Source organism: Amblyraja radiata, chromosome 19 (assembly GCF_010909765.2).
Source record: "Amblyraja radiata isolate CabotCenter1 chromosome 19, sAmbRad1.1.pri, whole genome shotgun sequence".
Taxonomy (NCBI): Eukaryota; Metazoa; Chordata; class Chondrichthyes; order Rajiformes; family Rajidae; genus Amblyraja; species Amblyraja radiata.
In genome coordinates, this window is record NC_045974.1 from 31,338,190 (window position 1) to 31,362,091 (window position 23,902).

The following is a 23,902-nucleotide window of genomic DNA, read 5'->3' on the forward strand; positions in this document are numbered from 1 at the left end:
TACAATGGAGTCTTGTGCTTCGTGTGCTTCTTGTGCGTAGTGGTGGAAAGATTGGTTTAAACAGGGCTGAGACATGAACGCTCTTTCCTTGACCCCATTTTAAAAATACATTGCATACTTCATGACAAAAATGCCAGTTTCTTCAAATGGCAAGAAACGTTTTAAATTTGGCAGGAACGATCCATGGCTTGCAGTAGGTGTATAGTTTTTTTGAAGAGGCATTATTATTTATTCACAGGATGAATCAGGATAAAAAATCTGAGGAACAGTTAAGAGTTAGCCACTTTATTCAGGGTTTAGGCTGGACATTGTCGTAGATACATGTGGCAGATTTACTTTCTTAAAAAGCATTAGTGAATGATGGGGTGTTCTGACAATCCAGTCATTTCATGGTTTTCCAGCCCAGCTTTCATTACAGATTTACTTATTCAATTGACCAAATTTGAGTTCCACACCTGTCATAGTGGGTTTTCAACACGTCTCTGGATTATTACCCTGAGTTTAGTTTAGTTTAGTTTATTATCACACGTGCCGAGGTACAGTGAAAAGATTTTGTTTCCAGGTCTCCAGGTACTGAAAGCACGGTGTTAATACTTCTTGACGTACAGGTTTGTCGGTTAATTGGCTTTGGTAAAAATGTAAAATTGTCCCTAGTGTACAGGATAGATTGAAGGGATTAATGGTTCAACGGTTGAACGATTGTATGGATTAGCGCAGGTTAGTGTCAAGAGAGTCAAGAGTATTTTATTGTTATATGTCCTGAAACGGAACAATGAAATTTGTAGATAGACACACAATGCTGGGGTAAAGGGCCTGTCCCACTGTACGAGGTAATTCAAGAGGTCTCACAAGTTAAAAAAAAAATCAAACTCGTGGTAAGCACGTAGAATGTACATAGCGGGTACATCGGAGCTCGGGACGTCTCTTAGCGGCTCGTAACGCTAACGGCAGGTACTCGGGAAACGCGGTAAGCTCGGGAAAACTTGTGAAGGTTTTTCAACATGTTGAAAAATGTCCACGAGAGCCCCGAATACCTACGAGTGGCTATTACCGTAATTCTCCGAGTTCGAATCAGGGGAAACTCGGGAAAACTCTTGAATTAGCTCATACAGTGGGCCAACCCCATAAGTCAGCGGGACAGACAGCATCTCTGGAGAAAAGGAATAGGTGATGTTTCGGGTCGAGACCCTTGTTCAAATTCATACTTGCAGTAGTGAGGAGGAAAGATCTGAGAATGGAGCTGACACATGCTTATACACCCACTCTTAATGTTGTATTGATGATTATGTGTGCCTATTAGGCCATTGAGCTCCTTAAGAAAATAAATAGCAGATGGGAGATTAACATAACAATGGAGACGTGCAAGGGAAGAGAAAACGTGTCAGAACAGATAGCGACAATAAGCCATGGAATGTAGTTCTTTTTGGAAAGATCACTGATATATTTTTCTTTAGTTTAGTTTAGAGATATAGTGCAGAAACAGGCCCTTTGCCCTAACAAGTCCTTGCCGACCAGCGATCCCCACACATTAACACTATCCTACACACACTAGGGAATATTTACATTTTTAATGTTAACGCACAAGCCTGTACGTTTTTGGAGTGTGGGAGGAAACCAAAGATCTTGGAGAAAACTCACGCAGGTCACAGGGAGAACATACAATCTCCGTACAGACAGCTCCTGTAGTCAGGATGGAACCCAGGTCTCTGGCGCTGTAAGCATCAACTCCACTGCTGCGCCACCGTGCCCACCTTTCTTTGTTACTATTGCCAACATGATTCCAATGACCAAATATTCTTTGCAACAGAACTATTGGTTAATGGTTGAAAATATTAAACAAAAATTACCTTAGTGAATAAATATTAGTTATCTTTAGCAATATAGCAATATCTCAACCTCCTGAATCCCAATTCTCCATTTAGTACGAATCTATTGTTGCTTTTTCTATTTTTTAAATTCTATTTTTTCTATTGTGTATCATCACAGGAAGTCACCAGTTAAATGATAATGTGCTGTGAAAAACATCATTATAGAGGAGTGAGGAGAGAGGGATGAGGAGAGAGGTGTGAGGAGAGAGGGGTGAGGAGGGGGGGGGGGTGAGAAGGGGGGAGACGGGGGGAGGGGGAGGGGAGAGCGGAGAGATGGGGGGGAAGAGGGGGTAGATTGGGGAGAGAGTGGTGAGGGGGAGATGGGGAGAAAGTGGAGAGGGGAGGAGAGGGGAGGGAAGGGTAAGGGAGAGAGAGGGGGATGAGGATGGGGGAGAGGAGGAGAGCGGGGAGGGGGTGAAGGGGGAGACGGGTAGGGCTGCAAATAAGGCAAACCCTGATTAGAAATACTAGTTTTGCCTCTAATGGCAGCACGACATGCTTTTGTTTATTTCTAATGTCTCATTTAACACTAACAAAGCTTTGATCGTTAATCTGCATTGCCTTGGTAATGAGAAGGATTTACCGTTCGTTAGCTATGTTTATTTTATTCCGGCATCATGATTTGGGTATCCCATAGCGAAGCAACTTTGATTATGATCCTAATAATGTAGATTAATGGGACCCTCGCATGCCTGAAGGCACTTGTAAGATGCAGACTTGTTCCAACCTCAGTACACTGTATGCTTCATGGGCTATTTGATGCTGGCATGTTTACATTTTTAATAGCAATCTAGTTGTGGGTGTAATTACCATCTAAGGTAAAATGTACTTTCAAATTAAATCAATAAGCAAGAGCAAGACGCAATATTATGGTGTTTGTGTTGTATCGTTTCTTTTAATGATTTAATATTTAAAACCATCATACAGATTTGGAAAAAAGGTTCATTATTAACTATATTAAGGTGTAGATTAAACCATTCATGTTTTAAATCCATGCAAATATTTCTGCACGCAGTAATGACGGGAGAAAGCTGTATCTGTCTGTAAGTAAGCTAATTAATTGAGTACTTATATAAAGATGGCGAGTTATTGGAGTATTTTTAATACACGTATCTCCAGTTGTATTCGAGTTACAGCATGGAAACAATCCAGACTGATCACCAAACATCCATTTGCACTAAACCTACATTAGTTCTATTTAGTCTCAACATACTGATGTTCACCGCAGATACACCTACACAGTGGGGCAATTTACTGTAGTCATTTAGTCCACAAGCCCATACATGCTAGTTTGTCAGAGGTAACTTCAGCATTGTGATGAGTGTTTTTCATGTGACGATAAGGATAACTGTCACCTCTAAAAACTAGACTTTCAAATATTAGAATTTTTGATATTATAATTGATCATTGGTTCAAAAACAAACCGTATACAACTTAGATGGCCAGGTCCATTAATGGCTTAAATAGTTTATAGGATTGCGATTCCTCATAGCTACCAACAGCAAGGAGTGAAGTATACCGTTTTTCCCGACAATGAAGACGCTATTTTTAACCCTAAAATAAGGACCGAAAATGTACCTGCGTCTTGGAGGCCGAAGGTTAGATTGTTAGCCAAGAAAGATATACTTGGCTATCCCTCAGTACAGCGGCTGTAAAAGCACAGCACCGCTGAGGGGGGGGGGAGAGTTCCTTCCACAGTATGTGGAGAGTCTGGCCCGGGTCAGCACGGCTGGGCCGCCAGGGGTAAAGATGCGGGGAGGGCAGGAGCGTTGAGAAGGAGGGGGTCGGGGATCATGCCAGCAACTCACTCAGTAGCTCGGGTGGCTGCGAGCAGCCTCCGGGACTGGACAGCGGAACTGCAGCTAGACCCAGGGCTCGCAGCCGATCTGGGCGATACAGTCAGTCCCGGGGACGAGAGGAATCTGGGAACTGCAGCCAGACCCGGGGCACGCAGGCGATCTGGAAACTGCAGAAAACTAATTGAAAAACACGTGAAAATATGTATTATTAGAATGTATTATTACTAATTTATGTATTATTAGTATGTATTATTATTAATCACTAATTTAGTTAGTATGTATTATTACCCCCATTTATTAACTATGGCGATAGATGTGGCCCGCCATCCGCTCACAAACTTGGGTCCTGGCCCCTATGCAAAAAAGGTTGCCGACCCCTGGACTAAACCAAACCCTTGATCCTGTCCCGCCAGCCTTTTTTTCAAAATTTAGCAACTCAAAATGGGGGTGCGTCTTCGACGCAGGTGCGTCTTCATTGCCGGGAAATACGGTATGTACTGGCACCTTTTGTGTGCAAAATAACACTGGTTCGAGTCATAGTCATATGGTGTGGAAACAAGTATTCTTCCCTATCAACAGTAGCCCCACCTGCCTGCATTTGGCCATATCCTTCTAACCCTATCCTATCCCTCATCGATTGGGGGAAACCCATGCAGATACAGTCGAACTCCACACAGACAACATCCGAGTTCAGGTTTAAATCTGGGTTATGAGAATACAGCTCCACTTACTCTGCCACTCTGATGCCTGTTATTGTGGTGGATCTTGTTTGCATATCAGCATCAATACTCTCTGCAACTGATGTCTCTTTGGGGATTTCTGTACATGAATAGTTTTATGCTGGAAATCCAAGAGGTTCAACTCTGCAGTCTGTTTGTACCCTTCACAATTGCATGTGAGGCAAATCACTTGAATTGGCATGATCTTAAACTATTTATTTATTATGCTCTTATATTTTATTGTCCAAATAATGGTATAAATGGTGCACCTTCAGAATTGCTGCTATTTGACCCCCAAAAAGACACATTTTTGTACATGTGAATTGTAATTCCCATGGCAAAATATTTGTAAAAATGATGCATTTTAAAACAAAGGTTTGTTTGTGACATTTGCATTTTATCCAGCAGCAATTCAACATTCACAAATGGCTAATGCTTCTAAAGGCATTTAAGATTTTTTGTTTTCAAATTTGTAGTGTTTTTTAGATGTGACTGACTGCCCAGCCAGCTGCTAAAACCATTCTCACGTGCTGAGCTTGACACATTGGTTCCTTTAAGGAGGGTTTGGGGATGACTGCCAATGATTAATTGTGTTCCTTGAACAAGTCATTCTCGGAAACATTCAGCAAAAAAGTAATTTCTTTCAGAAAGGTATCCAGAGGCCACTTTTATTTTAAGGTCATGGATTTAATTAACATTTGAACATTAGTGGAAGCAATCCAACTCAAGGAGGCTGTGCAAATGTGAATGATGCCGGTTAAGCAGTCAATTAGCAGAGCGGCTCAGTTAAATTCTTTTATACAAAAGCTCACCAGAGTCAGAGTACGAATCTCACGGGAGGTAATTTTACTGATCGCTGGTTGTAAAATGTCACACTGCTGCATCTTCCCATAGCCCATTAGGAGCGCAGATTGACCTTATGAAATCTGATACAGCTTCTGAACAGAATAACAAGGAAAACCCCTATTTTTACATCTGGGTGCTTGTGCTGTTGGTTTAAGCTCAATTGATGACAAAGCTGGATAGAAAGATCTTTATTTTAAAAGGTACAAAGTGCTGGAGCATCTCTGGGTCAGGCAGCATCTCTGCAGGACGTGGATAGGTGACGTTTCTGGTCGAGAATGTTCTTCAAATTGTTTGCAGTAGGGGAGAGAACGTTGGAGGGGACATGGGGGGGGGGGGGGGGGGGGGGAATGACAAAATGAGACACATAATAGGTAGATACCGGTGAGGGGAGTTTCATTAGCAGATGGGTGGACAATGGCTAGAGATGAAAATAAGATTAAATGCTGTGGGATATGGAGAGAAGAGGCACCTTCACTTCAACATCAGTCTGAAAAAGGCTCCCTGCCTTGAAACATCACCTATCGATATCCTCCAGAGTCGATGTCTCACACGTTGAGTTACATTGTAAACCAATGTTGTTCCTTGTGACTACAAGATCTCTACTTTGCTGTTTCAGACAAATGTACCAGATACTGTTTTTCATTAAGCTGGGAGCAAATGACCTAATTTAAAATGGTAAAGAGCATTTACATTATCAGAACACTTGGGGCAATATTCCAATCTATTGACTGAAACTTTCCACTGACCTCTGCAATGTTTGCTCCAAGGCTGGGCACTTTCTCATCTGTAAAGCAAGACTTCTATTCCCACATAGTTCCACCATTCTTTATGTGCTTCTTGTCCTTTTGCCAGTAGCATTCGCTGTTTTTGATAGATCTGGTGCTGAGTTTCAATAATGCTGCTTTTCCCTGTTTCTCCCACAAGGGAAAGTAGGGGAACTGAGTTGCTCAGGTTTATTGTAACTGCACAGCATAGTGTGAATGGTCTCTTAATTGTCTTATTAGTTAGATAACTTTAATGACCTGGATCGGAGAGAGTCCAACTAAAACTGGATTGCAGAATGCCCAGTTTGGGTCATAGAGTCATGCAGCGCGGTAACAGGCCCTTTGGCCCAACTTGCCCTTGACGACCAACATGTCCCAACATGTCCCCCCCCCCCCATACCTTAAACCGAAGTCCTCTGGTCCTCCGGTACTTTATATTTTGTCCCTGAAAGTTTAACACTGAAGTGTTGCTCAAACACCAATGTACCGCACCTTCTTTCGTCTTCCAAAATATCCAGATAGGGAGTTTAATTGAAACAGAGTCTGAAGAACTGAAACATAGCACAACCATGTTCTCCTGAGATGTTGCCTGACCCACTGAGCAAACCCAACAGCATCCTGTGTCTCTTTGTTTAAATTTGGTTAATTTAACTGTTTCTAATTTGACTGTTTCCCAAAACGTGTCAATTAGCATTACACAAGAGTTACTTCTTGTGATGATGGTTCCCATTTATTTTCACTCTTCCCACTGCAGTTGGGCAGTTCTGGTTGCTTCAATACAGGGAGGATGTGGAGGCTTTGGAGTGAGTGCAGAAGAGATTTAGCAGAATGCTTCCTGGATTAGAGAGAATTCGCTATACAAACTTCGATTGAGGGTATTAAGATTCCAGGGAGATGCTAAATGCATTTCGTTGTCTCTGTACTGTACATGGACAATGACAATTAAAGTTGAATCTGAATCTGAATCTGAAGATGGACAAACTGAATTGTTTTCTCTGGAACTCTGGAGGTTGAGGGAAAACCAGACAGAAATATATACAATTTTAAGTGGCATAGTTAGGATGGTAGACACAAAATGCTGGAGTAACTCAGTGGGACAGGCAGCATCTCTATCGTGAGAAGGAATGGGTGACGTTTCGGGTCGAGACCCATCTTCAGACTGGATGGATGACGTTTTGTGTCGAGACCCTTCTTCAGACACAAGGATTCAATTAGGATGGTGGCGGAAGCAGACCATATCTATGTCTCTCACAGTGTTATATATTTCTATGGCATTTGAGGCTATTAGATAGGCGCATTGATATGCAGGGCGTGGGGATATATGGATTATGTGCAGGTAGAGGAGATCTGTTTAATTTGGCTTCATATTCGACACAGACATGGTGAGCCGAAGGGCCTGTTCCTGTGCTGTACTGCTCTATGTTTTATGTTGTGTTGGACTTGCTTTGGGGCCTGAACACATTGCCTCTACAGACCATCTGCAGTCTCTTGTGCCTCCATTTACCACTCTGCTGTGAGCTCTCTTCAAGATTCGCCCGCCTGGAAGAAGCTCAACTCCTCTCTTCAATGGGCCTTCTTTGTATCCCTCTTTCACTGTTCTCCCTCTGTTGTTTCAAATGTTGTTCTGCTTTTCACCAGTCAGTCCTGACACAGGGTCTTGACCTGAAACAAAGACTCTCTCTTTACCTCCACCATTGTTTCTTGAGCCGTTGAGTTTTTCCAGCTGTTTATTTTATTTTGTGCTCTGCTACACAACCATTTGGTGGTGGCCTTATTAACATTACCAGTGTGAAAAACCAACTCCTGACCTGCTTCATGGATGGGATAGATAGACAGATAGATAGATAGATAGATAGACAGACAGACAGACAGACAGACAGACAGACAGATAGACAGATAGATAGATAGATAGATAGATAGATAGATAGATAGATAGACAGACAGACAGACAGACAGACAGACAGACAGACAGACAGACAGACAGACAGACAGATAGACAGATAGATAGATAGATAGATAGATAGATAGATAGATAGATAGATAGATAGATAGATAGATAGATAGACAGATAGAAATAATTTTGATCGGTACATGTGACAGGCAGGAGAATGGGGTTAGGAGGGAGAGATAGATCAGCCTTGATTGAATGCCGGAGTAAACTTAATGGGCCGAATGGCCCAATTCTACAATCACTTAATGGAGATGCAAGAGACTGCAGATAGATGCTGGAAGATTGAGCAAGAAAAAAACCCTAATTGCTAGAGGAACTCAATGGATTAGCCAGCATCTGTGTGGGTAAATGGACGGCTGATGTTTCGGTTTGGGACTTCAGGCTGATGGAGGTAATTGGTGGAACAGGTGGTTAAGGGCCTGATATGTGGCATCTTGAAAGCCTTGTGAAGGGAAGGACATGTTCCTGCTGAACTGGCTGAGTAGCATTCATTAAAATATATCAGCTGCTGCCAACTGAGCAACATTCCATCTCCAGATTTGCCAAACTGCACTAAAATAATCTTTCTTCATCCCACCATTGCTCTGTCATTGGATATCACTCAAGATTGGATCTCATGGATCATTGAAGATAGGCACAAAATGCTGGAGTAACTCAGCGAGATTGGCGGTATCTCTGGAGAGAAGGAATGGGTGATGTTTTTCGGATCGAGATCCTTCTTCAGACCACTGTCTCCTCTGTATTTCATTTCATCATCATAGATGAGGCCCTCACACGGGTCTCCCATGCATTTCTTTATATGTTCCATACCAGGACATCCGAGATGTCCTCTTTCTTTATGGAACGGAGGTTCTCCTCTTCCATCATAGATGAGGCCCTCACACGGGTCTCCTCTGTATTTTTTTTTACACTGCTCCCCCTCTCTCATAGATCATCCATGGTTTCCAGTTGTGGAACACTTGGACTGTCCTCTTTGGTATGGAGACCTCTCACACTTATGTGACAGCAGTGGCGTTCTCATTTAGGTTGAACACAGAGTTAATTGAATATAGACCTGTCCACCATCTTAATGAAGTCATGAGGGATATTGTCTTTTTCCTCAAACCAGCACAGTTGTCCAAAACAATATTCCCACCATAGACACAAGCAACTGCCGATGCTGGAGTCTTGAGTGAAACATAAAGTATTGGAGTAACTGGATAATAAACTAAACTCAAACTCATATTATTGAATGGCCAAGCAGGCATGAGAAGCCAAATAGACTGTTCTTGCTTTTAATTCTTATGTTCTGTACCGTCAGACAAAGATCCTATAGCAAGCAAGATAGATCACTCCTGCTAAATGCAATGGGCTGACGTGTAGTACGCAATGACGCGGAACGTGGGCCTTTTTTTCAACCATTTCCGTAACCCGACCCGACCCGACTCGCAATGTAATCAACTTTGTGGGGGAACAGTTTGTGTTAATAAATTATAATTCTGAAAATGAGGAGAAGATTGTTCCCAAATAACTTTTATTTTTACGAGGATGTTTCCGTAACCGGCTTCCATCTCCGCACTGGTATCTTATGGGATCTTTGGTGCGGAGACGGAAGCCGGTTACGGAAATGGGGCCAAAAATTACCCATGAATCTGCCCATGACCGTACTACGTCTTTTTCGTCGAGTGATCTATCTTGCTCGTTATAGGATCTTTGCCGTCAGGTTCATAGAAGTAAGGAATTCTGGGAACCAGGTTCACTATCTTCTAAGCACTACTCTGGAGTCGCACGAGCTTCATTGGCTCGTCTCCAGCTGGTTCAAAATGCTGCCGCTCGCCTTTTAACCGGAACTCGAAAGAGGGAGCACATTACGCCAATTTTGGCCTCCCTTCACTGGCTCCCAGTGCACTTTCGAGTTCATTTTAAAATTATTTTATTTGTTTTCAAATCGTTGAATGGGCTCGTCCCGCCTTACCTCTCTGAGCTGCTCCACCTATATACTCCTGCCCGGTGCCTCAGGTCAGCTGATCAGCTGCTCCTTGAGGTACCAAGGTCTAAGCAGAAGCTCAGAGGGGATAGAGCCTTTTCTGTTGCTGCTCCGGCACTGGAACACCTTGCCGTTGCACATCAGACAGGCCCCCTCACTGTCCATCTTCAAATCCTCCCTAAAAACTCATTTTTATTCTCTGGCTTTCGACACTGGCTGAGACATTGCTCCTGTTCTTAGTGCTTTTAATGTCTTTTAATTTTTACTGTTTTTTAGTCCTTCGTTTTACGGTTTTTAATGGTTTGTAATAACTTTTTGTCCATGAGTTCTCATGTACAGCACCTTGTGGCAACTGCGGTTGTTTAAAGTGCTTTATAAATAAAGTTATTAAAGTTATTATTCCCATAATTCAGGATTAAATGTTTGTTGAACTCCATCTCTGGAATTTGGCTTCAATGAAATCAGAGTAACTGTATTTCATGTGAAGAGTCTGACACACAAACCCTGTTTAATGCAGCAAATAATGTATGAGTTTCTATCCTTGCTGCATTGGACAATATTCATCTCAATCAGCTCATCTTCATCTGGTTAGTGTTTTGGGACCATTCTATGTTTTCTTTTTATTTATTCACTTTCTGACATGTGGGTGCAGGCACAAAACTGACATTTATTGTCTGTTGCTCATTGCCCTTTAGAGGTTAGTGGTGAGTTATCTTGTTGAATTGTTCCTCTGGTGGAGGTGCTCCCATAGTGCTAATGGGGAGAGATTTCGTTTAGTTTATTATTGTCATGTGTACTAAGTACAGTGAAAAGTGTTTTCTTGCATGCTGTCCAGTCAAAGAAAAGATTATACATGATTACAATCAAGCTGTTCACAGAGTACACCGACCGAGTGGGGCCGTCAGCGATGGCAGCCTCGCCAACGGTCTCTCTATCTTCTCGTCTTTTTTATTATTTTTAGTGTGTTTTTAAAAGTTTGTTCTCTGGTTTGTTTTATGTGGGGGAGGGGGGTGTGGGTAAAACTTTTCTTCAATCTCTTACCTTGCCGGAAATACGATTGTTTTCCGGATCGTATCTGTGGTCGCTCTGTGGCCTAACATCATGGAGCTGGCGGCCTTGCTCGAGACTGACTTTGAGCCCCGCCGTGGATTTACCATCGGAGCGTGTGATCCCTTGCCTGGGATTGACGCACCAACCGCAGTCTGCGGATTTCAACATCGAGTAACTCGCAGTCTCGGGTAGAGACCGATGTCAGGAAGCTCCAAAGTCCCAGGAGATTTGACTAGCCCCGACCCGGGGTCTGATCACCAGGTACGGGGGAGCTGATATCCCCCCCCATGCGGGAGCTTGATCGGCCCGACGAGGAGGGCCCGACCGCCGGCTACGGGAGCCAAGATCGTCCCGTCAACGGAAGGCTGGAGGCCCCCGACTGCAGGAGGACAAAGAAGGGAAGAGATTTAACATTTTTTCACCTTCCATCACAGTGAGGAATGTGGAGGAGTCACTGTGGTGGATGTTTATGTTAAAATGTATTTTGTGTGTCTTGTTGCTTTTTATTGGTATGACTGTATGGCAAATCAAATTCCTCGTATGTTGCAAAACATACTTAGCTAATAAAGTATGATTATGCATATTATTATGATAATGATAAAAGGTACAACATTGGTTCAAAATTAAAGATAGTTGAATTGTCTTAAATGAGGTAGATGGGAGATCAGGACCGCACTCTAGCTGATGAAAGGACCGTTCAGTTGTCCGAATACAGCTGGGAAGAAACTGTCCCCGAATCTGGAGATGTGCACTTTGAAACTTCTGTATGTGTTGCCTGACAGGAAAAGAGAGAGTGACCAGGGTGAGACTGGACTTTGATTATGCTGCTGGTCTTGCCGAGGCAAGGTGAATTGTAGATGGAGTCATTGGAATGGAGGTCAGTTTGTGTGATGGTCTGGGCTGCGACCATCCACGATTCTTGGCAATTTCTTGCGGTCTGGGACGGAGCCGTTCCCAAACCATGCCGTGATGCATCCCGACAAAATGCTTTCTACAGCACATCTGTAGAAGTGTGACCCAGCGATGATGAATGGCTGGCAGTGTACTTCCAGATGAGGATGGTGTTTGGCTTGGGGGGGGAAGCTACAGGTGGTGGCGCTCCCATACACCTTCTACTTCTGTCCCACGTGCGGCTAGAGCCCAGTGGGTTTCGAAGGTGCTGCTGGAGTAGCCAGGGTGATTAGCCTCAGTCACATTTGCTGCTTAAACGCATGATACTACACTAGTTTCCGCTAGTGGGAGAGTCTAGCACCAGAGGCCATAGCCTCAGAATAAAAGGACATAACTAAACTACTATGTTGGTGAGCACATGTGTCACAGGTTTGGTGGTTCAAACCTACTTATCAGATAGCAACTGACAATCAGAAAAAACAAGATGTGATTGTATTCAGGAATAATTCATATAATCTGAAGTATTTACCATTGCACTTAATGTTATGCTTCATTTAACACCCAGCCATCATTCTTCAGAATGTTGAGCAGTATATACATTTACTATGCACAATATACATAATGATTTAGAAAGGGTACTAATAAATAAATAACACTGCCACTGTTGATATGTGAGAGGATATTATCCGTACCCTGATCAAGTGAGAAGGTTTCATGCTGAATTTTGGTGCCAAACATACAAATTACGATTTGCGCTGGCAACATTTCAGAATTTTTTTGGGGGGAGAAAAAATGGGCAGGGGAAATATTTGTGAAGTGTTGCCAGCACAAATCGTCACTTAAATGGTTGGCACCAAAATGAAACAGGCTGCAAGTAACTGCATGAGCTATTGGGGTATTTGAAACGATTAGCATCTTATGGAAACCATAGGGATCTTATGGAAAGACAGTTTACTTCTATGGATGGTACACAAAAATGCTGGAGAAACTCAGCGGGTGCAGCAGCATCTATGGAGCGAAGGAAATATGCAACATTTTGGGACACGTTGCATATTTCCTTCGCTCCATAGATGCTGCTGCACCCGCTGAGTTTCTCCAGCATTTTTGTGTACCTTCGATTTTCCAGCATCTGCAGTTCCTTCTTAAATGACTTCTATGGATATTTTTTTCTATGGTCCATGTTGCTTTTGATCTGAATAATATTAAATATACAGTTTTAATTTGTTTGTCAAAATTCACACATGAAGGATTAGAGACTGAAGTCAGCCTATTACTAATGAACAGCATTTGCAGTAATTGAATCAGGCCTCTTTGGAACTGGAAGGTTTGCAATGCTCTAATTAAGTGATGAAATTGGTTTTGATGTGCCCTATCAGTGTAAAATAAGAATAGAATCTCATTTAATAAACATCAATACAAGGACAAGCAAAGGTCAGGCTTTGAAGCGTCAGTGTTATCACTAGAATCTCTTTTATCCAACTGTAGATTGCACATTTAATACCATCCTGTTAGCATTGATTACAGGGGTCCAGAAGTTTGACATTTTGTATCAAAGTGAGAAACAACTGGTTCGTCTGTGAGAAACATGATATTCATAACTGTGATTTTAATTTATTTTGTGCTTAAAAGCATCAAGTGAACCACAGCATTCACTATACTTACCAAATAGTGAAAAGCCTGGATAGAGTGAATGTGGAGAGGATGTTTCCACTAGTGGGAGAGTCTAGTACCAGAGGCAATAGCCTCAGAATAACAGGACATACCTTTAGAAAGGAGATGAGGAGGAATTTCTTTAGTCAGATGGTGGTGAATCTGTGGAATTCATTGCCCCAGATGGTTGTGGAAGCCGTCAATGGATATTTTTAAGGCGGAGATTGACAGATTCTTGATTAGTACGGGTGTCTGGGTTTATGGGTAGAAGGCAGAAGAATGGGATTGTGAGGGAAAGATAGATCAGCCACGATTGAATGGTAGAGTAGACTTGATGGGCCGAATGGCCTAATCCTGCTCCTAGAATTTATGAACTTATGAAGTGGGAATCTTACTAGAGGGAAGCGGTAAGGGAGAAGATGGAATATCTGAAAATTATAACTGTAGTGTTGGTTTTGAAGGGGAATGTAGTAAACTGTAGTATGGAGGGTTGATAACCAGACACCAGGTTTAATTGTTTTTCTATACTGAGTTAATTGGTGGAGGTAGATTGGCTTGTTCAATCAATAGTCCTTTATGCTTACATGTGCAAAACACAGTGACATTATTTTTCAAGTCATCAGATCTGGCGCCATTTCCAATGTTTGCGCTTGGTCTTATGGATCGGTGCCCTATCCAGGTGAGTCCTTGGATCGTTCAACGTACCGACTTTCCTCTTCTTGCCCAGCAACCCATGTGCCCCTGGGATGTCTCCCACAGCCAATCTTGAAGGCGCGGGACGTAAGATCCCGGTTGACTTTCTGGCTGGGGGAAGTGTACATTATCTTTGACATTGGTGATTCCTGTGTAGGTGCTGATTATTGCTGTCAACCTCTGTTATAAAAGGAATGCTTGGCTGTCAAGCACAAAACTTGGAAGCTCAATGCCCTGCCCTGATGGTTGAATATGCTGGCCGCACTCTGTCTGTGGCTCACATGCTAAGACTATTTGTCCAATTCTGGTTCCATCATGACTGATTTTGGTTCCTATTCACATGGTAGCCACACTTTCAGCTGCTGAGATCTGAAGTTCTAGATATCTATCCATTGATCCCTTCACCCCACTCCTCCGTTGAGATTTTGCTTGGAAAGTACCTCATTGTCCAAGTCTTTGGTTCTCTGTATTGTATTGGCTAACGTGGCTCAAGGTTGAATTTTGCTTTGTAACTTCTCATGGGCGTGTTTGATGGCATTTAAGGAGTTATACAAATGGTGCTATTTAAATCTAGTTTGTTGTTGCTGTTACTGAAAATAATTTTATCTTTTTTAAGTGTATGGTGACTTGAGCAATGTAGTTTCACCTGGTTAGAGGGGTTAGGATAAAAGAACGTTGTTCTAGATGGCTGCCTGAACTTTTCGAAGAGAACTGGATCTGGAAGTATCAAACAATCCCCTGGGCCTTGGGAAGAAAGGAAGGCACTTGGGACTAATCAGATGGCAGGCACAGGGGTCAGGGGTTATGCGGAGAAAGCAGGAGAATGGGGTGAGGAGGGAGAGATAGATCATCCATGATTAAATGGCGGAGCAGACGAGATGGGCCAAATGGTCAAATTCTGCTCCTGTCACTTATGACCTTATGACAATGGGCTCCCTCCTGCGGTAGGAAATATTGTGATCGTTCCTCTCTTCAACTTGATTGAAACCGCTTCTGAGCTGCTGATTGTTCATATTTTAAAGTGTCAACATGTCTGTGAAGTCATTAATGATGCAATGGATGCAGAGTTTTCGACACTGATTCAAACAGAAATGCAAGAAGTTCAGAAAGGAACTGCAGATGCTGGTTTATACCAAAGATAGACACAAAATGCTGGAGGTGCAAAGTGCTGGGTCAGGCAGCATCTCTGGAGAAAAAGGATGACGTTTTGGGTTTGAACCCATCTTCAGACCCAAATGCAAGAAGTATGTGCCTGTGCACAATAACACATCTGGCCTCATGAATGGATATGCAATTATGATGCATTGATTGCTATTGGCAATGGATTAGTAAAGATATCAGGAACACATTTTGAACAAACTGCTATGCAGCATTTGTGGATGGAAGCTCTAATATTAAGTATACACAATGCAAAATCTATTACAGCTGTATGACTATTGATACACAGACCTTACAAAGGCATTGTACTATTGAAACATATGTTGCACACTATTGAAAGGAGCAGATTTTGAATCTGGTGCTTTGCAGTGGAACACCACCAGCTAAGTTAAAAGATCCATTAACCCAACAATGACTGAATTCTTGATATTGTGAAGCGAAATAGTGTGCTACTTGGATAGAACAAAATCAATCTTCAGGAAGTAGCAAATATAATGAGAGCATAGATGGGGCAGTATTCTGTTCCAAACAAGGAGCAAGTAGCTGTTGTGCTTGAATGTTTGCACATTAGAGCTTCAGGCCTCTTGCTTCACTGACAGTTCCATGTCCAGGATTAGCGGAGCAAGCATTAACACTTAATCACATTGCAGTTGCAGACTTTACCATGTTACTGGTATCTAATGACCTTTCCAGTTTATTTTCTGGTTGACATGGCAACCACCGCCTCATTCATTGATCCATCTATACTTAGCCACCTGTTTATTAAAGGTTCACTCGCAGCACCATGGATTGACCACCCAAAGCACCGCCGGCCGAGATCAAAATCACAAACAAATTCATGTCCGCACACCGTGGATATCGTTCTTTTGTGACGATAATAAACCAGCATCTAATTGCTGTTGCAGTATTACCATTGGGCTGAATGAGGTAGATTTAGAACAAAGACACATGAGACTGCAGTTGGTGGAATCGAGCCCAAAAAAACAAATTGCTGGAAGAATAAGTGTGGCACAGTGGTGCAGCGGTAGAGTCGCAGCCTTACAGTGCCAGAGACCCCAGTTCGATCATGACTACAGGTGCTGTCTGGATGGGGTTTGTACGTTTTCCCTGTGACAATGTGGATTTCCTCCGGTTACTCCAGTTTCCTCCCACATTCTTAAGACGTGCGGGTTTGTAGGTTAATTGGCTTCCATAAAATTATCTCTAGTGTGAATGGGTGGTTGTTGGTCGTCGCGGACTCAGTCGGCCATAGGGCCTGTTCCTCTCTGTATCTCTAAAACTAGACTAAGACTAAACTCGGTTGGTCAAGCAGCATCTGTGGAGGTAAAGGGGTGGTTGACCATTCAGGTTGAGACACGGGGTTTCTCAGACAGGTTGCTTTTTTGCTCCGGATTCAAAATAAACCTGGAAACCCAAAATTGTGCATCTGTGAGGTGATGTGGATCATCAACAGTAGCAGTAATGTACCACGGTCTGTAACATCAGACCTCATCCCTAACTCTACAACCACGCCAGAGGATTAGTCCTGGTTTAGTCAGGAATGAACACAGACATGCTAGGAGCATCGGCAGGTTTAGCTAAAACTGATACACTGACATAGTTCATCTGCATGTGCGTTAAGCAACAAAAACAACTTACGATAAAGAGAACTGAGCAATTCCCCCGATCAACAGATCTGAGCCGAGCTGCCCATTTATTATCCGAGCTGCCCTGTCCGTAGCATAGGTGAGTCCAACGTATGTAATCAAATATTCTAACAAACGTGTGCAGATGCACTGTACAAAGTATCCTGACTGGTTGCATCATGGCCCGGTGCAGCAATTCCAACACATAGGAACGCAAGAGGCTTCAGAAAGTGGTGGACTCAGCCCAGGCCTTCACAGGCACAGCCCTCTGCACCATTGAGAGCATCTACCTAAGGCAAGGCCTCAAGAAGGCAGCATCCATTAAGGATCTCCACCATCCAGGCCATGACCACCTCTCACTGCTATCATCGGGCAGGAGGTACAGAAGCCTGAAGACACCCACCACCAGGCTTGCGAACAGCTGCTTTCCTGCAACCATCAGGTTCTGCAACCAATCTGCACAACCCTAATCCTACCTTGGCAGTAGAAAACTATGGACCACCTCTTGCACTACCTTGAAGTTGTTTTCTAATTATGTTTTACACTCATTTCCTGTTCTTTTTTCATCTTTGCACTGCCCTATAGAATTAATATTTAATTTATACATAATTTGTGTTTTGATGTGTTGTGAGTCTACGTGCCAGTGGTGTAGTTGCAGGCAAGATATTTAATTCCACTTGTACCTCACTGTACTTGTACATCAGACCATAAACTCAACCTTGACTTGACTTGAGAGCTAATGACAAGGTTAAAGCTTCCACTTCCTTCTGACATCCCATCATCACTAAAGCCTGTCTTCAACCAAATTGATTCACTCCATGTGGTATCAAGAAATGCCCAAGCACATTGAATAAAGTAAAGGATACCAGACAACATCTGCGGCAATATTGAAAACTTATGTTCTAGAGTTAACGACGCCTCTTGCCCTAGTACACTTATAACACCAGTAATTGACTGGCAAAATGGAAAATGGTCCAAGTGTGTTCTATTCAGAAGAACCGGGTCAAATTCAGTTCTGCTAATTACTGCTCGAGCACTCTTCCTTATCAGCAACACATCCTTTTCTATGTCTCACTTTTCTTAATAACTTGCTTATTGATGTACAATTTGCTTTTACCAGGGCCACTTATCTCCAGACCTTATTACAGCTTGTTCCAAATGTGAACAAAATAACTGAATTTCAGAAGTGAGCTGAGAGAGACAGCAAGGAAGCATTTGACTGAGTGTGACATCAAGAAGCCCTTGAAAACCTGAACTCAATGGGCTCGAGGGGAAAACCCTCCCATGGTCAGGGTCGTACTTCACACAAAGAAAAGTGGACGTAACTGTTGCAAGTCAACCATCTCATTGCCAGGACTTCACTGCAGCAGTTTACCATGACAGCCTCCAGGGCTCAACCAAGACCAGCTGCTTCATCAGTGATTTACTTTCCATCATAATGCCAGAGATGGTCTTGTTTGCGGATGATGTTGCAGCACGGTGTTCAATTCTAGCTGCAACTCATCGGCAGTTGCAGAATTCTAAACCTGCATGCAGCACGATGCAGACAACTTGCAGGCATGGGCTGATAATTAGTAAGTAACATTCTCACCACATAAGTACCACCAATGACTAACTCAAACAAGAAGGTCTAACCACCTCCCCGTAATAGTCCATGGTATCACCATGTCTAGTCTCCCAATCATCAACATCATATGGGTTATTATTGACCAGAAATCCAACTGCACCTTCAGATAAATACTGTGACTACAAGAAGATCAGAGGCCTTGCATCGACTGACACATCTTCTGACTTTCTAAACCGTTTTCACCATTCTTGAGGCACCGAATCAGATGGAATTCTCTCAACTGGTCTGAATGATAGTGGCTCCTACACTCAAAGCTTGACAGCTTTCAGGACAAAGCAGCCTGCTTGGTGGGCACCCATTTCACCACTCTCAAAATCCATTCCCTTCATTGCCACAAACTGTGGCTTTCCACAAAATGCAGATTACTGACGTTGCTTCTCCTAGCTTCCACTGGAGGGGAAACAATGCGAAGGCCTATCCCAGATCACTCCTCACACGTTGACAATGGAGAACATTATCTTTAGTACTGGAATGAAAATAGGATTAAAAAATCCTGCCCACAACTCTTCTCAATACCTTGTTGGTTACATTTCTGAGTGGGTCATTATGTGATTCTGTGGTCTCTCTTTCCAAAGGAAAACTGAGACTGTTATAATTATCAGGCAAGATATTAATAATAAAGGAATCAAGGAAAGTTGATGGAAATGGAGTAAAGATCTAATAGAATGGGGGGAAAAGCTTGAGGGTGAAATGGCTCCATTTTATTTCTGTGTTTTAACTATTCCTTAACACCCACTATAGGGTGAAATAGGCAAATTATTTTTTATTTTGACTTGGTAATGTTTAATATTTTAAAATGTTTTGTACAAAGTGCGCAAATCGGACATCCCTTTTGTAGTTTGTGAGAAATTGCAATTTTCGTTGTTCTGCAACTGAGGTAAAGCTTCTCTTTACAAATACTCCTCTTGCATTATTTGGTGAGATATTAATGTGCTGCATCCAAACTGAATTGTATTTTTAAATATATCTTTGACATCTACACTGAGGCATACAAGATCATTTTGGAGAGTGTGGGAGGATTAGCAATTTAACTATCCTCCACTTCAGCAAATAGATCACTTACTGAAACAAAGTGCTTCTAGGAGCCCACGCAACAGATGGGTTTAAAATCCCTCATTTTGTATTTAAAAACATAGGCAGTGCTTGTATCCACATTATTCCTTGCTAATGAATTTAGAAGAGTATATGGCTGTGAGATTTATAATGTATAAGGTTTAATACCCATGAACATGTTATAATAATGAGTTGAGATATCATTTTCACATTCTCATATCACAATAGCACTTTCTCATAATGCACAGAATACAGCATGTTCATTTGCTGCTTTCAAATATCTGCAATATCTTGTTTAAGAAGGAACTGCAGATGCTGGAAAATCGAAGGTACACAAAAATGCTGGAGAAACTCAGCGGGTGCAGCAGCATCTATGGAGCGAAGGAAATCTATGGAACGGGCCAAAACGTTGCCTATTTCCTTCGCTCCATAGATGCTGCTGCACCCGCTGAGTTTCTCCAGCATTTTTGTGTATCTGCAATATCTTTCCTGGGCACTTTGGTGATATAAAATATGTTTATTGAAACGTTTGCAGTCCTGGAAGCCCTTGCTATCACTAAACGTTTGTGCACAAGGATGCTAGAAGATGTTTAAGCATTATACATGATCAAAACTTGCTTCGAGGTGGAATGGCAGATGTGTGATGTTATTCTTACCTTTGTTCTCATTTATTCTCACAATTCATTGAAACCTTAGTTTTTTTACCTCGCTCGTGCTGCTGCGTAGATGGAACAGATGGTGCTGTGTAGCACGAAAGGGAAAAGGTACCGGAGCACAAAGTTGCGTACAGACAATGAAACCTGCCTCGTTCATGAAAATCCTCCTCGTTTAGAAACCCAAGATGTGTCCTTCCTTTACCATCATATTATCTGTTTCTTAAATGTCCAGTGTTTTGATAGTTTCCCCAGCCATAAGCAAGAGCCCAGTCCTAGTTTTGATATTTTTTTTCTGTGAGGAAGTGTTTTTCCTGAACCTCACTCTGCACTTAGAGTCATAGAGTCATACAGCAAGGAAACAGGCCCTTTGGCCCAACCTGCCCGTGCCGACTAAGATACCCTATCTATGCTAGTCTTACCTGCCTGCCCTCGAAACCTTTCCAATCCATGTACCTGTTCAAATATCTTTTAAATGGTGTTATAGTACCTGCTTCAACTACCTCCTCTGGTAGCTTGTTCCCTTTACCCTGTGTGAAAAAAGTGCCGCTCAGGTCCCTATTTCCCTTCCCACATTAAACCCATGTCCTCTGGTTCTTGATTCCCTTACTCTGGATGAAATACATTGTGCATTCACACTATCTAATCCCCTCATGATCATATACACCTCTAAAAGATCACCCCTCAGCCTCCTGCTCTCCAAGGAATAAAGTCCTAGCTTACTCAAGCCCTCGTGTCCTGGCAATATCCTTGTAAACCTTTTCCGCACTATTAATTAGCTTGATTAAATCTCTCCTATGGCCGAGCGACCAAAACTGAACACAATACTCCAGTTGGCCTGAGTTGGTCAATACAACATGCATTGCACCCCATCCTATCAACCTCCTGAGGGGCAGAATAAGGCCTTGGAAATCAGAGCAGAAGAATCCCCTAATATTCCTTTTCTCCAGAGATGCTGCCTGACTCGTTGAGGTAGTCCAGCATGTTGTATCTATCTTCGGTGTAAACCAGCATCTGCAGTTTCTTCCCACCCAGTCCCCTAATACTGTTTGTGAATCGCCTAGTAAAATGCTTTCATTGTAAGAGCCAGAAATATACAGAAGTTCCAGGGGTAAGATGAAAAGCAAAGGGAAGGCATGAACAAGTCTTAGAGAGTAAAATAAAAATAAAATCCAAAGATGTTTTATAATTTGACAAAGATCAAGTGATAACCAAGAAAAGGGCAGGAATAATTCGGAAGCAAGAAGGGGTGCAGAGGTGGAAGATATGGATAAGGTCCTGATGACTACCTTGTGGTCTCTTCACAAAGGAGGGGAGGGGGGGGGGGGGTCTAAGTTTAGTTTTTAGTTTAGCAATACAGCATGGAAATAGGCCATTTGGCCCATCGAGTCCGTGCCGACCAGAGATCCCTGCACATTAACGCTGTCCTACACACACATGGGACAATTACAATTATACCAAGTCAATTAACCTACAAACCTGTACATCTTTGGAGTGTGGGGGGAAACCAGAGCACCCAGAGAAAACCCACCCAGGTCATGGGGAAAACGTACAAACTCCATACAGACAGCACCCGTAGTCTGGGTCGAACACTAGTCTCTGGCGCTGTAAGGCAGCAACTCTACCGCTGCGCCTCCGTGGTGCCCTGAATATTTATTTCTTTATAGTTTTACAGCTTTCTTTCTTTATTGTTTTCTTTATGGCTGTAAAAGGGTGAAAGGTATTGGATGGGGGGGGGGGGGGGGGAATGAAATGCAAGGTTTAGCATTCTTGCCAAGCACTGATTGAATATATCTAAAGCTTCTACAGGAAGCAAGGAAGGAAATTACAGAAGCAATCACCGTACATTTTCGTTCCTCCCCAGATATTACTGAATTACGGAATTGGAGGATTGCTAATGTATCAATGTTAAATAAAGGAAGCTAGTGATAAACGGAGTAATTTTGAGGCAGTTAGTTTAGCTCCGAGTAAATTGTTGCTATAATGTAAACCTTCATTTAGAATGTGTCAGCATGCATTTGTTAAGGGAAGTTTCTGTCTGAAGAACGGTCTCAAGCTGGAAGGCCAACTATCCATGTCTTCCAGAGATGCTGCCTGACACACTGAGTTACTCCAGCACTTTCTGTTTATTTTTGTATCTGAGTAACTTAATTGCAATTTCTGAGGAGATGTAAAGATAGTGATTGAGGGCAACATGGATTTTGCAGCAGATGTGGTTTTCAGCATGGGTCTTGATAAGATTCCACATGGTAGACTAGTCGAAATGGTAAAAGCCCATGGGATTGAAGAGAGATCGCAAATTGAACATAAAACATAGAACAGTGCAGCATAAATACAGGCCCCATGGCCCACAATGTCCCTGCTGAACACAATATCAAGTTGAATTAATCTACTCTGCCTGCATGTGATCCATATCCTTACATTCCGTACATATCCAATTGCCTATCCAAAAGCATCTTAAATGGTACAATTGCATGTGCCTCCACCACCATCATGTTCCAAACATCCACAACTCTCTGTGTAAAATAACTTGCCACACACACCTCCTTTTTAACTTTACCTCTCTCACCATGAAAGATTGGTTCATTGGCAGAAAACAAATTGGGATCGTTTGACAGAGATTGTTGTCGCTGGAATTCTGGAATTTAGATACAACGGAGGGGACGTGTTTAAAACATATAAGACCCTGAAGAATTTTGACAAGGTGGAAAAGATGTGGATCAAGTATCAGGAGTTGATGATTAAAAATAGGGGGTCACTCATGTATGATAGATAAGACTTTTTTTCAGAGGGTCACAAATCTTTGGAACTCTCTTTCTTAAATGGCAGTGGAAACGGAATCTTAATTGTTTATAAGACACAGGTAGAGGGATTCCTGAGAAGCAATTGGATGAAAGGTTTAGACATTCGACTTTAGAGATTCAGTGTGGAAACAAGAACTCACCTGTGATCACCCCTGTACACTAGCACTATCCTACACTCTTGGAACAATTTACAATTTTTACCAAAGCCAATTAACTTATTAACCTGTATGTCTTTGGAGTGGGAGGAAAACGGAGGATTCAGAGGAAAATCAACGTGGTCACGGGGAGAACGTATAAACGACGTCCAGACAGCAGCTGTAGTCAGGATCGAACCTGGGTCTCTGGTGCTGTAAGGCAGCAACTCTACCGCTGGGCCACCGTGTGGCCCCCTGCGCAACTGTGCCACCACATTATTAGTGGTGGGTGGGAATGCAGATTTGAGATTGCACCCAGATCAACCAAGGTTTTAATTTAGGCAATTCAGGATCTTTAAGGATCGATAAATTTACTTCTGCTCCTAATTTGTATGTTCCTTTGTTATTTTGTCATTGTTGCAGATCTGCTGGCAGTGCCCAAGTTCCCCTATGCTGCTATGGAGAACTGGGGATTGAGCGTGTTTGTAGAAGAAAGGATTTTGCTGGACACAGAAGTCTCATCCATTTCCCATTTTCTGGATGTCACCATGGTTGTCATACATGAAATCTGCCATCAGGTACAAGAAGCAGCGGGAATAAATAAATACGTTATCATGTGGTAAACATGTGTGAAAACACAGCTTTTGACCA

At 42.5% G+C, this 23,902-nt stretch overlaps 1 protein-coding gene across 1 annotated transcript in view; it reads left to right on the plus strand.

The window, feature by feature from the left end:
• Positions 1-23,902, plus strand: part of trhde (thyrotropin releasing hormone degrading enzyme) — a 98,229-nt gene that overhangs the window by 33,326 nt on the left and 41,001 nt on the right. The window contains exon 4 of the mRNA XM_033038184.1: positions 23,675-23,829. Within this exon, the coding sequence (XP_032894075.1) occupies positions 23,675-23,829 (155 nt within the window). The remainder of the gene's footprint in view (positions 1-23,674; positions 23,830-23,902) is intronic.